This window comes from Sceloporus undulatus, chromosome 1 (genome assembly GCF_019175285.1).
Source record: "Sceloporus undulatus isolate JIND9_A2432 ecotype Alabama chromosome 1, SceUnd_v1.1, whole genome shotgun sequence".
Classification (NCBI taxonomy): Eukaryota; Metazoa; Chordata; class Lepidosauria; order Squamata; family Phrynosomatidae; genus Sceloporus; species Sceloporus undulatus.
The window spans coordinates 335,059,803-335,082,485 of record NC_056522.1 but is presented as its reverse complement, the minus strand read 5'-3'; the positions used below and the strand labels follow the sequence as shown (position 1 = coordinate 335,082,485).

Genomic DNA, 22,683 nt, shown 5'->3' with positions numbered 1-22,683 from the left:
ACAGTCGGACACAACTAGACAATCTTCCCAAGGGGAAACCTTTACTTTTAAAGCACACCACATTGGCATATGCCCAAATCTCAGACTTGTTGATTTCAAAGAAATGGACTCATAAACAGTCCTGCCTATTGGCTTCAAGGCCAAGCATCAACCATTTTGAGCTATGAAGCAGTGTCCAGTTTGATACCGCTTTAACTGCTGTTTCTCAGTGTTAGGGAATTCTGGGAACTATAGTTTGTTGTGGCACCAGAGTTCTCTGTCAGAGAAGATTAATGTCGCATAAAATGACAGTTCCCAGAATTCCCTGACGTTGATCCAGGGCAGTTAAAGCGGTGTCAAACTGGATTATTTCCGCAGTGTGTTTTGGCCCAAAGAGCCCTAATGCAGACTGTTATCAATGGTTCACCTCCAAAATGGAACAAGTGCATACAAGGGGTAGCAACCAGCAAAACCTGAAGTACTATATTACCTACAGCAGGTAATTGATATTTTAGTTTTTGGTTTTTGTTTTGTTTTTGTTTTTAAAAGCTAGACCATCATACCACACCTCCAGGTTTGAAGAAAGAAACCATATCTTCATCTCCTGTTGGCATGTCATTCTCCATGAAATAATGAAAGGAGACAAAATCCCACATGCTATACAATGGTCAAGAAGGTTTATTTCTTGAAAAAGCCCAATGCCTTTCAGCCTTATCACCAATTGACCTTCTTTAGGAGCTGTTCAGTTCACAGAATTTTCTGGAGTTGCAGTCTGCATTCTCTGTACAAGCAGACCTTTGATTATTAGAAGAGATATTATACTCCATCAAGCTAGAAAAGTATACATGAGATTGAGAACATAGCTATGTAAATTCCTTCATGTATGTTTTAGGAAATGATGGATAATTCTGGACCTGTTCGAAACTCAAGCTGGACAAGAAATGGATGTTATCAAGAGGTTCCCCAGAAAATATCTGACTTTGATGTCATAGAGCAAGGAATACGAGCTGGAGTACAGGCTGTTTTGCAGGTAAAGAATATATTTTCCTTACATTGTCTTGTACAGTTGGCCCTCGGTATCCGTGGGGGATCTGTTCTGGATCCCTCTGTGGATACTAAAATCTGCAGATGCTCAAGTCTCATTGTCCTCAATGGTGTTATGGCCATGTTGCTGTGCCACCATTAGAAATCATAGAATTGTAGAGTTGGAAGAGACCACAAGGGCCACCAGTCCAACCCCCTGCCATGCAGGAAATCACAATCAAAGCATCCCCGACAGATGGCCATCCAGCCTCTGCTTGAAGACCTCCAAGGAAGGAGACTCCACTACACTCCGAGGGAGTGTGTTCCACTGTCGAACAGCCCTTACTGTCAGGAAGTTCCTCCTAATGTTGAGGTGGAATCTTTTTTCCTGCAGTTTGCATCCATTGCTACAGGTCCTAGTCTCTGGAGCAGCAGAAAACAAGCTTGCTCCCTCCTCAATATGACATCCCTTTAAATATTTGAACAGGGCTATCATATCACCTCTTAACCTTCTCTTCTCCAGTCTAAACATCCCCAGCTCCCTGAGTCATTCCTCATAGGACAAGGTTTCCAGACCTTTCACCATTTTAGTCGCCCTCCTTTGGACACGCACCAGTTTCTCAATGTCCTTTTTGAATTGTGGAAAAATGAGACTTTGCCACCCCGAAGCCCTGCTTGCCACACTCACTGTGGTAGGTGGCAGAGGCTGCCTCCTCCTCCTCCTCCTCCTCCGGCTCTTGCTGCCGCTACCACCTTCTCCTCGTCCTCTTTCCCTCACCACCTCTTCCTCCTCCTTCCCTGCTCATCCTTCCTCCTCTTCCCTGCCCCTGCCTCTTCCTCCTTCTCCCTCCTCCTCTCCTTCCTCTTCCTCTTCTTTCCTGCCGCCACCACCTCCTCCTCCTTCCTTTTCCTCCTCTGCTGCCCCCCCATGGACATTCCATCTGTGGATACTGGGATCTGTGGGTGGCAAGTCCGCAGATATCGAGGGCAGACTGTACAACTTCCAACATTTTCACAGTGTACTTAATTTTATGCATACAAATACAGGGAAGGAATAGTACAGTCGACCCTTCTTATACACAGATTTTTTATACACGGATTCAAGCATACACGGGTTGAAAATGTTCCAAAAATGTATAAATTTCAATTATCAAACCTTGATTTTCCAGTTTTTATGAGGGACACCATTTAGCTATGTCATTATATTCAATGGGACTTGAGCATACACGGATTTTGTTATAAACGGGAGATCTTGGAACCAAACCCCAGCGTATAACAAGGATCCACTGTATAGTGCTAGGTAATCATTCCATTTTGACTAAGTTAACTTACTGAGTTAATATTTATTTATTAAAGCATTTGAATTTTGTCTTTTGATAAGACATTACTTTGGATTTTTCTCTGCTGAAAAACTCTTCTTCATTACTTTGTACAAAGGGTATTGGCTACTTTGTCTTAAACAATAAAAAAAAAAAACAACCAAAAAATTCAGGTTGGGAATCCACCACCACCCACAGATAACATACTATGGAGTGAAAGAGGCTGCTATCAGAAACAAAAATGTGCAAACTAGTGTGCCTTTGCTTTGTTGGATCTAAGTTATTCTTTGTAAATGGACAAAACAATGTGACTAGGTGCAGGTAAATTGAAAATTGTAGCATATATATTATATTCAATTGGTGGTGTGGGAGGGGATGGTTGAACTAACCAGGACCATAGTCCAAGGATGCAATGGACCAAACTTCACCTTCTCAAATGGCTGTTGGAAGAAGGTAGGAGATATCCATCCAGTAGGGCTGTGTGCTCCTATATACAGTTGTTCTGGTATAAAATTACCACCAGTGGTATTTATGCCAGTAGTAGGCCATAATGAGCTGTTTCAGGGAGCATGGAAAAGAACTTGTTATTCTATTAGTGCTGTCAATCCTCCTCAAACTCAGTTTAAGGGTGGAATTAAAATTGGTCAAATTGGACAAAAGATGCAAGACATTACACACCACCTCTACCTTGTTAGAGTAAGCTGGACAGGATTTTTAAGTGGTGGAGAATTTACTTCACTCCCCCATGATTTTTCACTCAGTGTTATTGTATGTTGTTGGTGTAAGTTATGATGCTGCATGGCATATTGCTTCTGAAAGTGAGGGAAATTTGCCATATGGTTGGGGAGCAAAGCTGCTCTTCAAAGTTCAACAGTCTTACCAGTCATTACTCCAATTAAAATTTCTTAATTGGGGCCCAAAAAATACAGTTCATGATGACTATAATATGACTATTTATATGTGATATCGTTAAAAAGTTTGCAGTAGAGATTACCTTAGATAAGTAGTTGTGCATAATTCAGTCTAGCAAGTAAGATTAATTGTAATGAGTGACTACATTCAACTAAATTCAAGTAGCCTCAGAGGGAGAGAAGAGGCAGGCACAGCTTCATCTTGCCAAGGCCCAGAAGCACATAGAAGACCCTTCATCCCATCTGACACTGCCCTGCAATCAGCAGTATCTTCTGGACTTTATCCCCTCCCTCACTGCCGTTCCTATTTCCTTGTATTGTGTCATATTTAGATTGTAAGCCTGAGGGCAGAGAATTGTCAAATAACAATTTGTAAACCACTACGAGAGTCTTGTGGCTGAAGAGCAGGATGTGTGTGTGTGTGTGTATTCTTCTCATGTGCATCTAGGCAAGTGCTTTGTACGTGGTGGAACACAGATATTGTTCTTGCTGTATACATACTTCATGGTGTGTCACAATTGATTTCATTTACAAATTATACTTTATTCAGTTAATCCTTATGCCATTGTTTCTTCTTCTGTAGTGATATGCTTAATCAGTTCAGCAAAATTCAACTGATTTCTTAGACAAATGTTTCTTTTTTTTTTAAATTACAGGTTTTTATAACAAATTCTTCAAATATATTTCTTCTTGAGCCAGCAAATGAGATTAAACCACTGTTGGATGAACATACAGACATGTGTAAACGCATTCTTAATATCTACCGTTACATGGTGGTGCAAGTAACCATGGACAAGAAGACTTGGTAAATGTTCTATATTGTAATGGTGTCTTACATACATATCCCACTCTTTCTGCAAGCATTGTGTAGGGGTTAGCCCTGCTTAACCAAGGAGCGTACCCTGTGCTTTTTGTCAAATTACTTCTGTTTCAGACCAATGTTATCGTGTATCATTTCAGAGGTTTGTTGTGGAGGAAAAATGTGATATCCCTTTGTCTATTGTTATACACCAGACATATTCAGTTTTCAGTCTCAAAGGACAGAATTTTACCTAATAAGAGCTAATACAGGTATCTCTGTATGAATGTCTGTGTGTTTTAGCAGAAAACTGCCTACAGTATACTTCAGTTGGAGAAGAATGCCACGTGATCTGGAACGTAATCAAAAGATAAGAAAATGCACTTGTACTCTGGAGGTGATTCTTGAAAATAAATTGATTCTTGAAAATAAATAAACACTGCATTTGTACAGTAGATGAGACAAGTACATTAGATGAGTCCTGACTACTATAGTATCCATAGGCAGGGTTTTGGAAAGATAGATTTTTATTGAGTAAGAAATGGCTCACTACACATCTCTAGTGTACAGCTCCGTTGTGAGCTACTCAGATTTGATTGGTCACTTGATAAGCTGAGTGGGTATAGGGAGAAGTTAAAAAGAAGCCCAGATAGGGTTCTTAATTAGACTACCTTTGTGTATGTCTCCAAGGCAGGAAAAGAAGGCAATGACTTTAGCTTCCAGATAAGCTTGTTCTTCATACCCTGATAGACAGATAATTTGTCCTGAAATGCTGTCCAAAATGTTAATTTATGCTGGTACTGTTTAAGTCTCTCTTCTCCAAAATGCTTGGGACCAGAACTGTTTTGTATTTCAGATTGATTTGGATTTTGGAATACTTGTATTTACATATACGTATATAATGAAATATTTTGGAGATGAGATCCAAGCCTAAACACAAAATTTGCTTATGTTTCTTGAATACATTATATAATACCCTGAAGGTAGTTTTATACAGTTGGCCCTCTGTATCAACAATTTTGTTATCCATGGATTCAACTATCCACAGCTTGAAAATATTTTAAAAATAAATAGAAATTCCAAATAGCAAGCCTTGGTTTTGCCGTTTTATACAAAGTACACTATTTTACTACCACATTGAATATAATGCAGCTTGAGCATCTATGGATTTTGGTATCAACAGGAGGTGGGGTTCTTGGATGCCCAATGAATACCAAAGGCCCACTGTACAATACTTTTAGTAATTTTGTGCATGAAATAAAAGCTGCATCTCCACTGCAGAAATCCATTTTGACACTACTTTAACTGCCTTAGTGGGTCTTTGTTGTAGAATTCTGGGAACTGTAGTTCATAGTAGCACCAGAGTGTTCTGACAGATAATGCCACATTTGTCAGAAAACTACAATTCCCAGAATTCTATAGCGTTGAGTCATGGCAGTTAAAGTGGTGTCAAATTGATAGATGTTATGAACGTTTGTGTACATTTAACCATCAAAACGCAAAGGTAACTAACTCAGTCATCCATGAAAAATGTTTTGGTTTTTGAAATATTTTGGATTTCGGAATTCCAGATAAAGGAGACTCAACCTGTGCTGGTAAGACTACAAGAAGAGATTATTATTGTTTATTTTATTTTATTTTTGTTTATTCCATTTGTATGCTTATTTTCTCCCAGAAGGGACCCAAGGCAGCTCACAGACAAAAATTAATTAAATAACTGTGGATGCTGTTAAGATTCAATAAGAGGAATAAATCAGTCGGCCCTTCCCTTATGCAGGAATCTGTTCTAGACCACCCCCACCCCCCACCCCCCACATAAGGGAAATACCACATATGCTTGAGCCCCATTGAAAAGAATGGAGCTTGTGCATGCGATGTGATGTAGTGCATACGCCATTGCTACTTCTGTCGCATGGCTTCAGTGTAAGCTGAAAGCCACGTATCGTGCGGACGAGCTATATACCTGTGTAAGTTACAGAAGCCTATATTGTTACAGATGAGAAAGGGTTATAAGTTAAGTTGTGTCTTTAACAGAATTATAAATATGATACAATGGATAGAATTCTGTATAAGTGTATAAACCTTTATGAAATGTGTATACCAGGTGTCCCCTGCCTTTTGACAGTCAGCTTTTTAATAATCCACTCTTTCGACCCTTTTCAAGTAAGACCAGCACCCATACATTCAGTGTGTGGACCTCTCTTTTGAACTATTTTGTCATGTTTGTAAGACCTTCCATGTGCTTTTGCACATATTCACAAGTGATATATAGTGTGTCTTTTATGTTTGTGGTTTTGTTTTGTGTGTGTGTGTGTTTTCTGTTTTTTTTTTTTTGTTTGTTTGTTTGTTTGTTTTGGGGTGGCCAAAATGCATTTACAAGACTTGAGTTCCGCATTTTGATGATTTCCAGTTTTTGACAGTGCTCTGATCCCTAACCTGTCAAACAAACAGGAAATGCCTACATAAAATGCCTTATTAGACACTAGAAAATTATGGAAGAACCTGAGGATGAGGAGGATAATACAGTGGGGCCTCGTTATCCACGGGCTTGCCATCTATGGATTTAAGCATCAATGGATGGCAAGCCCCCGTTGTCCCCAGTGGCAACACATGCACACGGCCACACTGTCATTAGGGACAACAGCACTTTGTCTCCAAACAACTGAAATCCCATTGTCCCTAATGATGGTGCAACTGCGTGCCCATGCTTCCATTGGGGACAGTGGGGGCTGTCCATAATGGTGGGACAATGGAACTTGAGGTCCCATGGTTTTTGGTGTCTGTAGCGGGGAATCGGAAGAGATCCCCTATGGATACCAAGGTCCCATTGTAATTATGGATAAGAAGCCATGATTTAGATAGAAGGATGATGTTCTTATATGTGTTGATTACCGTGAAGGACTTGCTAGGCAGGCTTGGCCTTGTGATTGGAATTGGCAGGGCTGACTTTGTTAAAGGAATTGTAATTGGCTTCCTGTGAGGGGGCTGTGGGGGGATTAAAATGCCTTCTTATACACTCAGGGAGAGTGTTAAAAGGATAAAAGCAGGGCAGGTGTCAGAGACTAGGGACCTTCTGTACATGAGAGGTAAAAGATAACCTCAGGCACAAAAGAAAGATCCTGTCACAATTACCACTACTGGTTGCACAGAGATGACAGTGCAATCCTTATAAAAGTCCCTATGAATGTATAACATCTTGGTGGCCATACAATGTGATGTAATGGTGCCTTATGTGAAGTATAATGTTATATAAGGAAGTTTGAGCATCTAGACATTGCCATGTCTGTGTTTCTCCCTGAGGGGAGTGTGTGTATGTGTGCGCGCGCGTGTGCGTGCATGTATGAATAATTAAAATTAATAGCCTAAAAAGTACTAAAAGGGCCTGCACAATTCCCATATAAATATCCTGAAATTCCAAGTCCTATAGAATGCTTAGGTAGAGAGTGCTGTTGTTCATTTGGCTTGTCTGGTTTAACCATTATCATGAGCCCTGTACTGCAGCCATTCACTCAAAACCACAAGGTTGCGAGTTCAAGGCCAGCAAAAGGGCCCAAGCTCTACTCAGGCATGCATCCTTCCGAGGTCGCTAAAATGAGTACCCAGACTGTTGGGGGCAAATTAGCCTTACTTGCTGTTCACCGCTATGATCTTTGGAATAGCGGTATATAAATAAAACAAATTAGTAAATTATTATGAGTTGGACACTCAGTGACTAGAGGTTGATAGAGATGACCTGTGAAAAAGTTAAGAATTAGCTAAAAATTGAAGAGATAGGGGTAGGGAACCATACCTGCTTTACTGTCATCCTGATTTCATGGAGGAAAGGCAGTAGAATATAAATAAGATATACAAACAAATGTACCTTGTAAGTAATATATTCTAATTTCCTAGCATGTGAAGATTACCTACCATATATACTTGACTATATGTTGAGAAATTTATGCTCCAAAATCGACCCTAAAATCCTGGGTCAACTTATATATGGGTCAATACACTAATATTACTTAGAAAGATGCTGAAACAAGCAAGCCTGATGTCCCTCGGGGTGCCTCTCTCTCTGTGTATGTATGTGTGAAAGAGGTTCCTAGTCCTATCTGCAAGGCTTCTTTTCCCATGGAAGCAACTCCCCATTTAACACCACTTGCTTCCTTTCCCAGTCTAATCTGTAAGGCTTCTCTTCCCATGGACAAAACTCCCCATTTAACACTACTTGCTTCCCTTCCTAATCCGATTTGCAAGCCTCCTCTTCCCATCAAAGAAACACTCCTTTTAACTCCACTTGCTTCCCTTCTCAATCCAATGTTAAAATCTCTCCTCCAGCGCCTGGGAATTGGTGTTAGTTGGTCGGGAAAGGTTCAGAGAAGGAGAAGGAGGGATGGAAATGGTATTTTCCTCTTTCCTTCCTTTCTTATAGTCCCGTAAGTTTTACCCTTGACTAATCCATGGGTCATAACAAAATCCATTATTTTGACCCTGAAACCTTCCCTCGATTTATATATGAGGTCAACTTGTACACAAGTATATATGGTATGTAGCACATTTTAAGAGAATTAAAACAGATTTTTAAAATTATTTTATAATCTCACTTTACATTCCTGTGCATACAAAATATGTAACATTTCAGAAGATAGCAGTGGCTGTAAACCCTAAGAGTAAAATTTGATTGGGCAGGCAATTCTGTTCCAAGTTGAATTTGTCTTGTTGCTGGGCATTTCCCCCCTCCATTTTGTTATGAGCCAAGTACTTCATCTGTGCAACTTCTCTCTCCCCATTTCTCTCTTTCTTCCCCAGGCTTTTTGTAGCAAAAGAGAATATAAGAATGACGTTATTAAATACAATGTACCCCACATCTTCATGGTTAGACAGTGTTTTTCAGATATGAAGCCAATCAAATCTATTTTTAATGTTGAACTGGAGTAATTTCAAAGTTATAGAATCATAGGGTTGGAAGAGACCACAAGGACCATCCAGTCCAACCCTGTGCTCACAATCAACGCACCCCCAACAGATGGCCTTCCAGCTTTTGTTTGAAAACCTCCAAAGAAGGAGACTCCACCACTTTCTGAGGGAGTGTGTTCCACTGTCAAACAGCTCTTACTGTCAGGAAGTTCCTCCTAATGTTTAGGTGGAATATCTTTTCCTTTAGCTTGCATCCATTGTTGCGTGTCTTATTCTCTGGAGCAGAAGAAAACAAGCTTGCCCCATCCTCAATATGACATTGACATTACTATCAGTTATGGCTTTAAGGGGGTGTGTTGGATCCCAGTAGCAGATAATAAAAATGGTGTGCATGGGTAAAAAATATGTATGAGCTGAATAGTATATTGTTTTGACTAATATTTGTTGCTTTGTCTAATATTGTGTTGCAGGGAACAGATGCTGCTTGTGCTGCTCAGGGTCACAGAATCAGTACTGAAAATACCATCTCAGATTTTTCTACAGTATCAAGGAAGAAAGAATTCAACTTTAGCAGGAAGGCTTGCAGGACCTCTTTTCCAGGCAAATCAATACTTATTAACGTTTTAGTTGTTCTGAGTTTTATGAGGTTGAGTTTCACATGGCTGAGATGACTTTCATTAAGCATTCTTCTCAGCTGAGTTAACTATTTGTTTACATTATCTAAAGAAACTTTCAAACCAAGCTCTGTCAAGGTGGCTAGCAACAATATAATAATAATAATAATAATAATAATAATAATAATAGGTCTCATAATTATTAAAAACCTTTGGCATTCTGAACATTATTTTTGGCATTCTGAACATTTTGGTGATTCCTATTCTCATTGTACTGTCAGTTTCAGTAAACTGAGAATTAAAATTAAAAACATTAAAACAAAACACTGAGTTAAAATGTGCAAAAAATGATTTTTGACAATTTAGCAATGCAGCTCTATTACAGTTTACTAAGTCAAAAGTGACCAAGAATGATTTGAGTTGTGTGCCTCTGTTCTGTTGCTGTAAAATAATTTTTAATTTTTTTTTATATGTCCTTAGACTCTTATAGTAGCTTGGATCAAAGCAAACCTAAATGTGTATATCTCCCGAGAACTCTGGGATGACCTTTTGTCAGTCTTGTCATCATTGACTTACTGGGAAGAGTTGGCCACAGAGTGGTCACTAACCATGGAGACGCTGACGAAAGTATTAGCTAGAAACTTGTACAGTCTGGATCTCAGTGACCTACCACTAGATAAATTAAGTGAGCAGAAACAAAAGAAGCATAAAGGCAAAGGTAAGGCATATAGTATTCAGGAAGTTTGTGTGTGTGTGTGTGTGTGTGTGTGTGCGTGCGTTGTGTGCCTTCAAGTCATTTCCGACTTACGATGACTCTAAGGCAAACCGATCATGGTTCAGGGGAGGTATGTCATTGCCTTCCCCAAAGTAATCTGATTACCGGTATGCTTGAGCATTTGTATTTCAGATTTGGATAGGGTAGAACAACACAAAAAAATTTTTCTTACAAAATATGTGTAGCAGAAATGCTGAATATTCCTTAACAATATTTCAATTTAACTAGAAAATTAATGTCGTTTTGCTACTTTAAAATTACTTTAATTCATGTTTGTCACCCAGTTTTATCATCCTTGTCCCCATTTTTTTGAAAATAGGTTAAACTGTCCTAAGTGTTAGAAAATGTTTGCAATGTCTTCAGATTTTTAACCCTGAAAAAAATCATACAGATCTTGAAATTAAACAAATAATCATCAACATATAGTGCATCCAATTCAGATTTGGTTACCAAAATGAATTCTTCATTAAACTTAAATGAACATTTAAGTTGCCTATAATGCAGAATAGAGATGTTCAGAATAAGTTTGTATTCTACTGTTTTTATATTATGATTGTTTAATCCTGTTTTAACATTGGGATTGGGGAGTGGGCATAGGGATTGATTTTTTTTTCTTTTTTGGATTTTATTGTAACCTTGATGTATTTTACTGTTGTAACCTACCCAGATTCTCCATGATAGGGCGGGCTAGAAATAAATCTTTTAATTATTATTATTATGACATCAAAATAGACAGAAAAAAATATCTCTTACTGTGTTTGAATAGCTAAACATACTTTTCATACTGTAAAGAATTAGTTAAACCCTTTTTTTGTAGTAAAGACAGTGGTAGTAGAGGGAAATCAGTTTTCTTTTTAGGCATTTGGTTTAAGAGAAGCAATTTAAACTGGTAAAAATATATACTGTAGTAATTTTAGTAGGAAAAAAGCCTTTGTGATATATTATTGGAATGGTAGGCAATATTAAATAGTGATAAAATAACTTTTTCATTGACTTTACTTATTTTGGATCTCTCAATATAACTTGATTTTAAATGCTATTTTTGTTATAGTAGTATTTGTGTAGTGAAATTTATGGCACTGAGTAATGCCACTGTGTTAAAGCAGAGTAAAAACAAATCATTATCACAGTTACATTATCTTCTTGGATGGATGGTTTCATAATTACCACTAATGTGTTTTTTCCCCTTCAGGAGTTGGACATGAGTTTCAAAAGACATCTGTTGATAAGTCATTTTCAAGAGGCTGGAGTCGTGATCAACCTGGACAAGCGCCAATGAGGCAGCGCAGTGCAACAACTACTGGATCTCCAGGAACAGAAAAGGCCAGAAGCATAGTACGACAAAAAACAGTTGGTATGTTCTAAAGACGACTGATGTTGCATTGAAGGAAAATGTACAGACAGAAACATCTGTTTGCATATAAATTACTTTTTTCATATACTTTCTTTGTGGTATCATTAGCAAAATATAGATGTATGTGTATTCATTGCTGACTGTTCAGACATACTCAAACATACAGCCACTGTGCTCTATAAGCCAGGGATGGGGAACTTGCAGCTTTCCAGATGTTGGACTCAATCTTTCATTATCTTGAGTCAGGAAAACTAATGGTCAGGGATGATGAGCACTGTGGTCCATCAGTATTTGGAGATTTACATCTTCTTCACCCTGCTCTAAAACATTAAATAAGCACCATAGAAGAGTTGACGTTTATTCTACCAAAACATAGATTTGGACTGTTAGAAGTACCTACCACAAAAGTATCTACATCAGTCACTTTACTGTTAGTATGTAATTTGATTTTTTATTTTGTCTTATCCTTGATATAGTAGTAAGATATGATATAAGACAATACCATATGAGAAACAGAGACTAGCCATAGTAAAACTCATTGGTTGCTTAAAATAAGCCACAAGTGAAATTTATTGTAGAAGATGCTTAATTTTTAAAATTCCTAGTATGAGCACATGGTCTGAAATTTACAAACGTATAATGGTTATCTTGTTTAATATTGTTGAACTGCAACAATTCAGGAAGCCTAGTATTCAATATAATATTTGCTGATACATGGGAAATTACTCACATTCACAATTTCACTGATTCCATAGCCATTAATGTCTGCAGAAATTCTACCAATTGAAACTATTGAAATTTTTACCCATTGCGATAATGTTAGAAGTGTACTGTTCTTGTTGAAATAGGATAAATCCTGTTCTAGGCATTTAATTTTAAAGATATGGAATTGGTAGTTTATTCCAAAGCTTTCAAAAGATATTCATTGACCCTTGTGCCATGACAAGCTGCTGTCAACTTGTTGGACTCTGTACTCTTTTACTATTGACAAGGTTTCCTATGACATTCTTTCAAACAAGCTTGTAAAATGTGGGCTAGACAAAGTAACTATTACATGGATTTGTAACTGGTTGACCGGCCGAACCCAAAGGATGCTCAACAATGGCTCCTTTTCATCCTGGAGAGAAGTGACCAGTGGGGTCCCACAGGGCTCTGTCCTGGGGCCAGTGTTATTCAACATCTTTATCAATGACCTGGATGACAGAATTGGGAGCATACTTATCAAATGTGCAGATGACACCAAATTAGGAGGAATAGCTAATACTCCAGAGGACGGATCAACATTCAAAATGAATGCTGGGCCAAAGCTAACAAAATGAAATTCAACACAGAGAAATGTAAGGTACTGCACTTAGGGCAGAAAAATAAAATGCACAGATATAGGATGGGGGACACCTGGCTGAATGAAACTATGTGTGAAAGGGATCTGGGAGTCCAAGTAGACCCAAGTTGAACATGAGTGAACAGTGCGATGCGGCAGCTAAAAAGGCCAATGCAATTTTAGGCTGCACCAATATAAGTATAGTGTCTAGATCAAGAGAAATAATAGTGCCACTGTGTTCTGCTCTGGTCAGGCCCCACCTGGAATATTGTGTCCAGTTCTGGGCACCACAATTCAAAAAGGACATTGAGAAACTGGAGCGTGTCCAGAGGAGGGCAACTAAAATGGTGAAAGGTCTGGAAACCATGCCCTCTGAGGAACAACTCAGGGAGCTGGGGATGTTTAGCCTTGAGAAGAGAAGGTTAAGAGGTGATAAGATAGCACTGTTTAAATATTTGAAAGGATGTCATATTGAGGAGGGAACAAGCTTGTTTTCTGCTGCTCCAGAGAACAGGACCTGGAAAAATGGATGCAAGCTACAGGAAAAGAGATTCCACCTCAACATTAGGAAGAACTTCCTGACAGTTAGGGCTGTTGGACAGTGGAACACACTCCCTCGGAGTGTAGTGGAGTCTCCTTCCTTGGAGGTCTTTAAGCAGAGACTAGATGGCCATCTGTCGGGGATGCTTTGATTTGGATTTCCTGCATGGCAGGGGGTTGGACTGGATGGCCCTTGTGGTCTCTTCCAACTCTATGATTCTATGACTAAGGAAAACTCATTTCTAAAATCCTGGAGATTTGTTGTCAGTCAGTAAAGGCAATAATAAGCTAAATGTAACAGTGGTCTGACTCAGTATAAAGCAGCTCCCTAAGTTTTACATATAATTTAATCATCCTTTCCCATCAATGGTCATCTTCATTGTTAATAAAAAAAAAAATACAGATTCTGAATAGGTCTCATTTCATATACTTATCGACGTACATTACTTTCAGTAAATATTCTTATAATTGTTCATAATGCTGATCTTTCTTCCAACTTGTAAATACCACATGTTGTTATTATTATTATTATTATTAACCTTTATTTATAAAGCGCTGTAAATTTACACAACGCTGTACATGCAATCTTTTTAATTGGACGGTTCCCTGCCCTCAGGCTTGAAGCACGAAGGAAAAAAAATATTAAGGCATTTCTTCTTATTTATTTCTTTTTTTAAAAAAATTGTAATTGTTACTAATGAAAATCATCATTAGCATCATCATGAAATAATGCATTGATTATAAGAATAAATTGTATTTATAAAAAAGGGGGAAGGGATGGCAGGGATGGGAATTGTGGCAGCACCATTTCTAATGTCAGCTTTGTGACCATTGATCCTCTTGTGTAGAGACTGTCCTGATTGTCTAATGTAGCATTTAGATTATCATTACAGACATAGGATAGCATATTGGAGGAAGAGAAACTAAATGCATCTCTGATATTGCTGTCAGAGTAGATGTGGCGACTGAGTTGGCATCTGGGTTTGTGATGTAAGTGAGTAATTGTCTAATATTTGGAGGCCCTCTGTAGGCCAATAAAGGTCTACCTTCCAGAGCTTGTGAGAGCGCTGTGTTATTCTCCAGAATAGGCTGTAGCTTGTTTATTATGTTTTGAGTGGTCTCAGCTGGGGACTGTAGGTGACCACTGGAGTGTTGGGTGATTTGGTGTGCTTGGTCTGTTTTATAGTAGTTGATTATTGTCTATTAATCTTTCGCTTATTGATTTCTTTCCTCACTTGCTTTGGTGGGTATTGTAGCTTGAGAAATGGCTGCTGTAAATCGAGCATTTTGAATGTCTTTTCATGTGGGTCTGAGCAGATGCAGTTGTTTCAGAGTCTTTGGGTATAAACAATAGATTGGTAGTATGTTCTGGGTGGAAACTGGAGGCATGTAAGTATGTGTAGTTTTCGATAAAGCATGGTATCCATTAGAAGTCCATTGTGCAGTTGCACAGTGATGTCAAGAAAAAGAATTAGTTGTGTGGACAGAAGTTGTTGAAAGCTTGGTGAAACTTCTCAAGTGATTGCTTTCTATGTGTCTAGATAACAAAAAGGTCATCAAGAAATCATAGGCAGAGGAGAGATTTTTGAGTGCATTTGTTGAGAAAGCATTTTTCCAGGTAACCCATGAAGATATTTGCATAATGTGGTGCCATATGGGTGCTCGTAGCAGTTCCACTGACTTAGAAGTACATATTATTCCAAAATGTAAAGAAACTATTAGTAAGTACAAAGTGGCAGAGTGTAGTGAGTAGGGTTGCTGGTTCATATTTTTGATGGCTTGTAGTTCATTCAGGTGTGGAATGTTGGTGTATATAGATTCCATATCCATAATGACTAGGTTGTTGTTTTTTTTGGGAGGTTATGGCCAGACTGTATTTTGCTCAGCAGTCAGTGGTATCCTTCATGTAGACTGGCGTGTGGATGGCATTAGTTCTCAAACTGTTATGTTTACAAAGTGATTTAAAGTGTTCCAAGTATTTTACTTGTATTGTCTAGGTATTACCTCTATAATAATACTGTACGGTCAGTATTATTAAAGTTAGTGATTAATTGTTACCCTCAGTCATAAATGAAGAATATATATCTCCATTTCTAATTTACTTTTAACCAGGGCCAAGTCATGATTTTGAAGAAGCTTATGCCTGCTGTACTAAAGATAGCGTAGCTACCAGTGTTACTTGAGCATCCCAGCACATCCTAATTTTGTGCTTCTTTTCCTTGCCTGATAATATTTTAGGACTAAAAAAAACTTACTCTGTCTCATTTACGTTTGTAGAACCTCAGTGATTGCCTTTTTCTGCTAAGTCACATTGCAAACTATGTATGTATGTCTGTGCTCATAACTTAGAATTATATTTATTCTTTGCACTATCTGTGCCTTACACATATTAAATTTTGTGCCTGTGTTTGGAACATTCTAGATCCAGGAGAGTCTGCTTTCTTTCTTTTTTTGTGTTGGGATGTATGCAGTAGAATGCTTTTTTTAGCAGAAGCTGGTTCTTTAGCAGGAGGGAACTGCGCTTACCATTCTGCAGCGACCCTCCAAATGCTAAAAACATGCCTCAGAAAGCTAGGAAACTCCTCCAAAGCAGAATTTCCCCCCTAGTTAAGACTATTCTCCCCTTCTTGAAAACTCTTGACATCTCAGTAAGGAAGTAGGGATTGATCAAGATCCTATTTTGCACTGAAAAGTGTGAAAAATCCTGCCATCATATTCAAGGCAAAAATACATTTCTGAACCTTTGTGTTGGCCTCTAGTGCACCAATAAGAACTGTGACATTTGGCTTCATTTCACTGAAGTATTCTGGAGATTTCATTGCATGTTAATTCTTTTTATAAATGATTTTAAAAGAAAAACTGGAAAATTTGAGAAGTACTTGATGCCAGCATGGTATAATGGTTTGAGTATTGGACTAGTACACTGGGAGACCAGGGTTCGAATCACTGCTCAGCCATAGAAATCCTCTGGGTGACCTTGGGTAAAACACACTCAGAGGAAGGCAAAAACAATCCCCCTCTGAGCAAATCTTGCCAAGAAAACCCCATGATAGGGCCACCTTAGGGTTGCCATAATTCAGTAATGACATGGAGGCACACAACAACAATAAAACTTGTTCTCATTGAAAATTTATTCTAAAAATAATCTCATCAGGAAAACTTGCACATTATTTTTATTCCTTCCTTATAGAGAAGAGTACATTTTGTGAGATTATTCCTTATGATGTTAGAAAGTTATATGTATAGATCATTTTTAAACCCTTAATTCTATAGAATGACAGCAATTTTATCATTATATAAGAGTTCACCACTTCACATTTGCCCTCATCTACACCTAAAAAACCTACTATGAATTCTGTGGGTTTGCCATAGGTTGATGGGTAACTTGAAGGCACACACACACTCCCACATAAATTCTGTGTCTCAGTTATCCCTAAGGCAAGTAGTATTTAAGATCAGCATGACTTCTCAAAGCTTAATTTACAGCTTATCAGGCCATACAGGACAGCTAGATCACACAACAAAAACTATTATATGCTACTTTAATTGTATAAAACTATTGTTCACTGCTCTCTCTTTCCAAATGGATAGAGTAATTGTCAATCAGCAAGATTTACCAGGTCATTTTAATTTTATTTATTTATTGAATTTGGGATGCTTATGCTCTGCTTTATCAATAAAAAGAAAGTTAAATTATTCATTAACATTACTGTATGTGATTCTATGCCTTGATCATAAGAGTATAAAATTCCTGATATGAAAACCCTACGACAAGGTACCAAACTATTATTTAACTCTGATTACCATAAACTTCAAAAGAGGAAGGGTGAATTCCATGATACAGTTTAAATCCGTGTTTCTATGGTTGTCTGTTGTAGGGTGTCTGACAGTTAATTGGTTTTGCCACGTATGCTAGGGATTGGTACCATATTTTTGTCCATTGGCTATAACTGTTTGTTTTTTCCTAGAAACTTGCCAGGGTATCTGCAGCCAGTGACATGTGGGCTGGCACGAGTCCACAGACCACTACTTTGAGTAGCACTGATTTAATCTATGTTTCTCACGGTTTATCCTATTAAGAGTTGGGTTAGCTGCACAAAGTGGGATGTGTAAGTTTTAATTATACTTAATCCGATCATGCTGTTTAAACCTAGCAAGCTTTCATTCAGGATTCAAGCAAGGTCTTCAGGCAGAGTTGTTACAATAAAAATGTAAGAAAAGATGAAACACAGGTTATAAAGGCTGAAAACAGAAGAGAAGAGAGTGGTTTGTAGATTATGAATGGCATTCAGTTGCAACATCTCCTTTAGCTCTGTGATCAAAATATATAGACTTAGTTACTAGTTCTTTTTCCATCTTGTATGCTACAAAATGGATTGTTGAACATTTTCCTTTTTGTACAATGAAGAATAATTTGAAATAGATTAATTTTGATCCTGGAGATGATTCATGAGATTGTTGGTGGGGAATATCTTTTGACAGTCATATACAGTCTGCCTGCCAGTTTGTGCTTAAATGGTTGTGTATATCCACTGTCTACATCTACATTTAATACCATAAATAAATAATAATAAATAAATGCATCAATAGTGTGGGTTTTGGTGATCCCTTCATTGTCCTTGGCAATAAATTTCACTATGCCAGCATTTGTGCCAGTGTATGCTGCTTGAGGTTTAGTTCTCTGTCTAGAGAAAATATGATCAAAGCTTTCAAGCCATTGTTCTAAGTCTGTCTTGATCTAGTAGTCATGTGTATGGCCCCTGAGTTCAGTTCTATGTAGTGATCTGAGATACTATATTTCCATCTCTTACAGATGTACATACCTTAAATCGTACTTTTACACCTGACTTTTCTCTTTGTAGATGGATATATTTTTCAAAGAATACAGATGATCAAATTGTCAATACTCCTTGTATATTAAGATTTTTTTTACTATCCCATTTTATTTGGCCCCTTAGCTTGCAAAGCAGGGGTAGGCAACTGTGCAAAGCTAGGGGCCACATTAGCTCCACAGTGAAGCTCTTGAAGGAGGCTTTGGACAGTCATTTACAGTTCAGAAGGGTTTGGGGGATCAAAGTATAAAAAGTAGGAATGTGTATTTGGGGGAAGAGAGACAGGTTTGACAGCTGAGAGTTGACAGCCAGATGTGTCAGGGGAGAGAGTCAGTTGGGAGTGATTGTATACTGGGTGTCTGAATTGATTGAAGGAAAAGGTCTGACATAAGAGGCTGAATATTGTTATATGCATGCAACTAAGAAATGGAGCCTGTTAAAGTATTTTCTATTATGCAGGATAAAATAAACCATATTAATTCTCTTGTTATTTTGTTTGACTGGCTTCCTTAACTCTAAACCAAGTGTAGGCCACACTTACCAGAAAGAACATAAAACAAACACACACACTAGTCCAAAGGTAGGTCACCTGGAGGCCTAGTCACCCTAATCCAAGGAGGGGTTTTAAAGGGGACTATAAGGCAAACTGAGAGTGGCAGGCATCCAGGTCTAGGAACTGTAGGGCCAGTATAGGGAAGACTTACCTGTCTGATTCTGTTTGGCCTCTTAGCTTGTAAAACAGAGGTGGGCAACTGTGGAAGACTAGGGACCACATGAACTTCCCAGGAGACCCTGGAGGGCTGTGTGTTCTTGCAAGTTTTTAAAAATCCCTCCAGATGCCCCACTAAGGACATGAGGGAGGGGGGCTTTGTAGCCATGTTCTTAGCCCCACTGAACTATTTGTAAGACCCAGAGGAAGCCTTAAATAGTAGAAATGCCTTCCATGCCCCCAGAGGGCATTTAGAGGTGAAAATTTGACCTTTGAAGGGCTCTGATGCCACAAAAATGCATTTTGTCCACCCTTACTGTAGAAGAACTTCATGTGTTTTTAAAAATGGGAACATTACAGTGGGTAATTCTGGTTCTATTTGTTTTTAGTGTGGTCTGTGTTAAATAGAGTGATTGATCTCACTCAGAAGTTGAAATGTTATTTGGTGGGAAGGTGATATTTGTTGCAGACAAGGACATTGAGGCCTGCATGCCAGTATAGTTGGAATTATCCTATTATTGGCATATGACCTCTAATGTGATTGATATGCCCAGACCTGAGTAATTGATACACACATACAGCCTCCCACTCTGCAATGAGGCTTTTCAAAATATCCCATTAGTGACTATGAAGATTTCTAAAAGCCCAGTTGTATTAAGGGAGAGATGATTTTTGAGGGAGGTGCGTTGCAGAGCTGGGGCAAGCTAACTTTTCCCTGCCTAGCAGTCATTTGTTCCTCAGAAAATGTCCCCTGTGTTTCAGTGGCCTGTTACAGACTGCCAAAATAAAGCTGCTTCGGGTCTCTTTGGAGGTATGCTGTTTAAATGATGCATGCATCCTAAGAATCCGGAAGCTGCACCAAAAGCTGCTCTCCAGTGCTTAGGAATGGAGTGTGGCTTTGGTGCAACCTCCAGACTCTTAGGATGCATGCATCATTTAAATAGCATACCTCCAAAGAGACCCAAAGCAGCTTTATTTTGGCAGTCTGTAACAGGCCAGTGAGACTTTAAAAATCCTTATTTCACACTGTTAGAGGCTCTTTGCAAGCCTCATTGTGCCAAGATTAGAGTGTCACAGCACCCCCCGTGCGCCCACACTGCCGCGCACGAGCCCCATTGTTTCCAATGGGGCTCGAGCATAGGCGGAATTCGCCTTACGCGGAGGGATCCAGAACAGATTCCCCACGTAAGGCGAGGACGCACTGTATAATGAAGTTATAAGAAAATAGGGAAGTGGGTTGTGCTAGGTTAGATGCATCATTAACACCTAAAATGCTACAGCTAATAGTACATTCTAGGTTCACCTTATTTGTTTATGGCATAATTAAGAGCTCTGATTAAGAGCTCTATAAAGCCCTAAATGGCTTGGGTCCAGGATACCTAAAGGACCGCCTCTCCCCGTACATTCCGCCTCGCACCCTCAGAACGTCTGGGCAGCAATTACTGAAGGTCCCTGGGGCTAGATTATCCTCCACCACACGGAGGACATTTTCCACTGCTGCCCCAGCCCTTTGGAATACGCTGCCCACTGAGCTCCGCTCGACTACCACCCTGGCCCAATTCAGGAAGGACCTGAAAACCTTCCTGTTCCAACAGGCATTCCCCGATTAAAATCCTGTGGGCCTCCCTCCTCTTTCGTGGCCAAGAGGTTGGGCTAATGGGGCATTTTAGCCTGTTTTTTTGGTTGTTTGATCTGTATTGTACTTATCTTGTTTTTAACTATTTGCTGTAAGCCGCCCTGATCTTGGGAAGGAGCGGGGTACAAATAAAAATTTTATTATTATTATTATTATGTGTTGCTACAATAGTATAATTTTGTAATATTTTTAACTGCCAAGGCTCTATTTAGAATAGATAACTTTAGAGCAGTGTTTCTCAACTTGTGTTCTGTGGAGCCCTTAAAAAAGTTGGGAACCCATGCTTTAGAGGGAATAGGCAATAATTTAGTTGGGAAATAATTCATATTTTTTAAAAATATATTTTTATACCGGGCAATTTTAATTTTGTATTTTAAAGCAGCTTATGTTTGTTTTGCTGCATCATTCTGTAGCATTTCCATTTAGGTGGCATATTTTGCTATTTTGCTCATTGTTGTGGTGTGTTTTATTTTATGCTCCTCTATCATTTTGATTTGAATAGTATATTTAATTTTAGTTTACAAAGGCATTCACTTTGAACAAAACACAACTCAAATTGTTCAGTGTTCTAGTTTTGCAGCCAGTTTTCTGTGCTGAAAGAGGTCTGGTAGGAATGAAATGGAATACATTATTTCTGAATACCACATTTACTCTTAAGATAACTGAAGTCATTCAGGAATTTTATTTGTGTATGAAAACTAATATCATAGGTCAATCATAACTAGCTATTGAGAAATTATTTGCACAATTATAGTGGCTGATGAATCTGCTGCCGTAATTGGTGAAGTCACCATCAGCAAATTTGGTTGTATTCAAACTAAATTTGTTGCCGTTAAACCCCACTAATTTCAGCTGCAACCAAATTATATCACAGGAACTAAGTTAAAGTCATGGGGTGACCTGTTGATTTAAATGGAACCTGTGTTAAACTAATGTCATCTGTAGATTGCCCAGATCACACGTTATACTCCCGATATCAAGGATGAAGAAAGTATGGTCTTCCAGATATTCTTGGACTACTCTAGCCATAGCCAGTGATGAGGGTTGCAGTGATGAGACTACCTTAACTTCTGGTGGACCACATTTCCCATCCCTGTTGTGTACATACATGTATTCATATGGACAGATGGAGCCCGTAAGTAGTGAAGTATTTTTGAGTGTTCTCACTCTGCCCTTGAAATCTTGAGTTTTCATGAACAGAAAAAAACCAAATTGTTTTTTTCTTGCTCATTATTTAAAAGTTAATGCAGAAGATCTTCAGTTTGGCTCCTATAAATGATGCTCACTTTTAAAAAACTGTGATAAGATCAAGGACAGAATATGTGCTTTATTGGTGTAGAATTGCACACATATAATTGCTGTGGCTGTGAATTTGCTGTTTTAAAACCCCAGTTGGTCAAAAAGAATATATTTTAGGTTTCAGTCTTCTACACACATACCTGTTAAGTTCCATTAATTTTGTGGAACTTTTTTCTGAACAGACATTCATAGAATTGGTTTGTTGGTGTTTTATTTTGAATGCAAAATACTGGTAATTGTGAAAATATAGGCATTATTTCTTGTCTTGCATTAAAGCTAATTAAAGTCAAAATGTTTTATGTGCCACTGATTATTTTTTCCTTACAGCTCTGCAAATATTCTGCCTTGCTGAAATGTTTTAATTTAAATTCTCTTCCTTTTTATCTTTGTTTTCTCTGTTGCTGCTTTTTTCTGTGAAACAGCCTTTCATTATAGTCACTCTTCTTTTTTTCCTTCCCCACTTCTTTCTTTTCCCTTTTTTAAAGCCATGAGAAGCCGATCCATTGGTGAATGTGCTCTACCATCGGCCTATATACGCAGTGCTAAAAGTGCTCCTGTTCTGATCCATACTTCCAAACCCTTCTTGCCTGATATTGTTCTCACTCCCCTTTCTGATGAGCTTTCAGGTAGTGCCACCTCTGCTAATTTCTGCACCCCCTTTTCACTTTTTTAA

At 38.5% G+C, this 22,683-nt stretch overlaps 1 protein-coding gene across 3 annotated transcripts in view; it reads left to right on the top strand.

The window, feature by feature from the left end:
- RALGAPA1 (Ral GTPase activating protein catalytic subunit alpha 1) overlaps positions 1 to 22,683 on the top strand; it is a 238,317-nt gene that overhangs the window by 52,673 nt on the left and 162,961 nt on the right. For 2 of the 3 annotated variants that reach the window (XM_042445431.1, XM_042445430.1), the window contains exons 12-17: positions 872 to 1,009; positions 3,889 to 4,037; positions 9,401 to 9,530; positions 10,025 to 10,262; positions 11,512 to 11,673; positions 22,496 to 22,636. In XM_042445431.1, coding sequence (XP_042301365.1) covers positions 872 to 1,009; positions 3,889 to 4,037; positions 9,401 to 9,530; positions 10,025 to 10,262; positions 11,512 to 11,673; positions 22,496 to 22,636 — 958 coding nt within the window. The remainder of the gene's footprint in view (positions 1 to 871; positions 1,010 to 3,888; positions 4,038 to 9,400; positions 9,531 to 10,024; positions 10,263 to 11,511; positions 11,674 to 22,495; positions 22,637 to 22,683) is intronic. The other variant, XM_042445432.1, reaches the window with a different exon arrangement.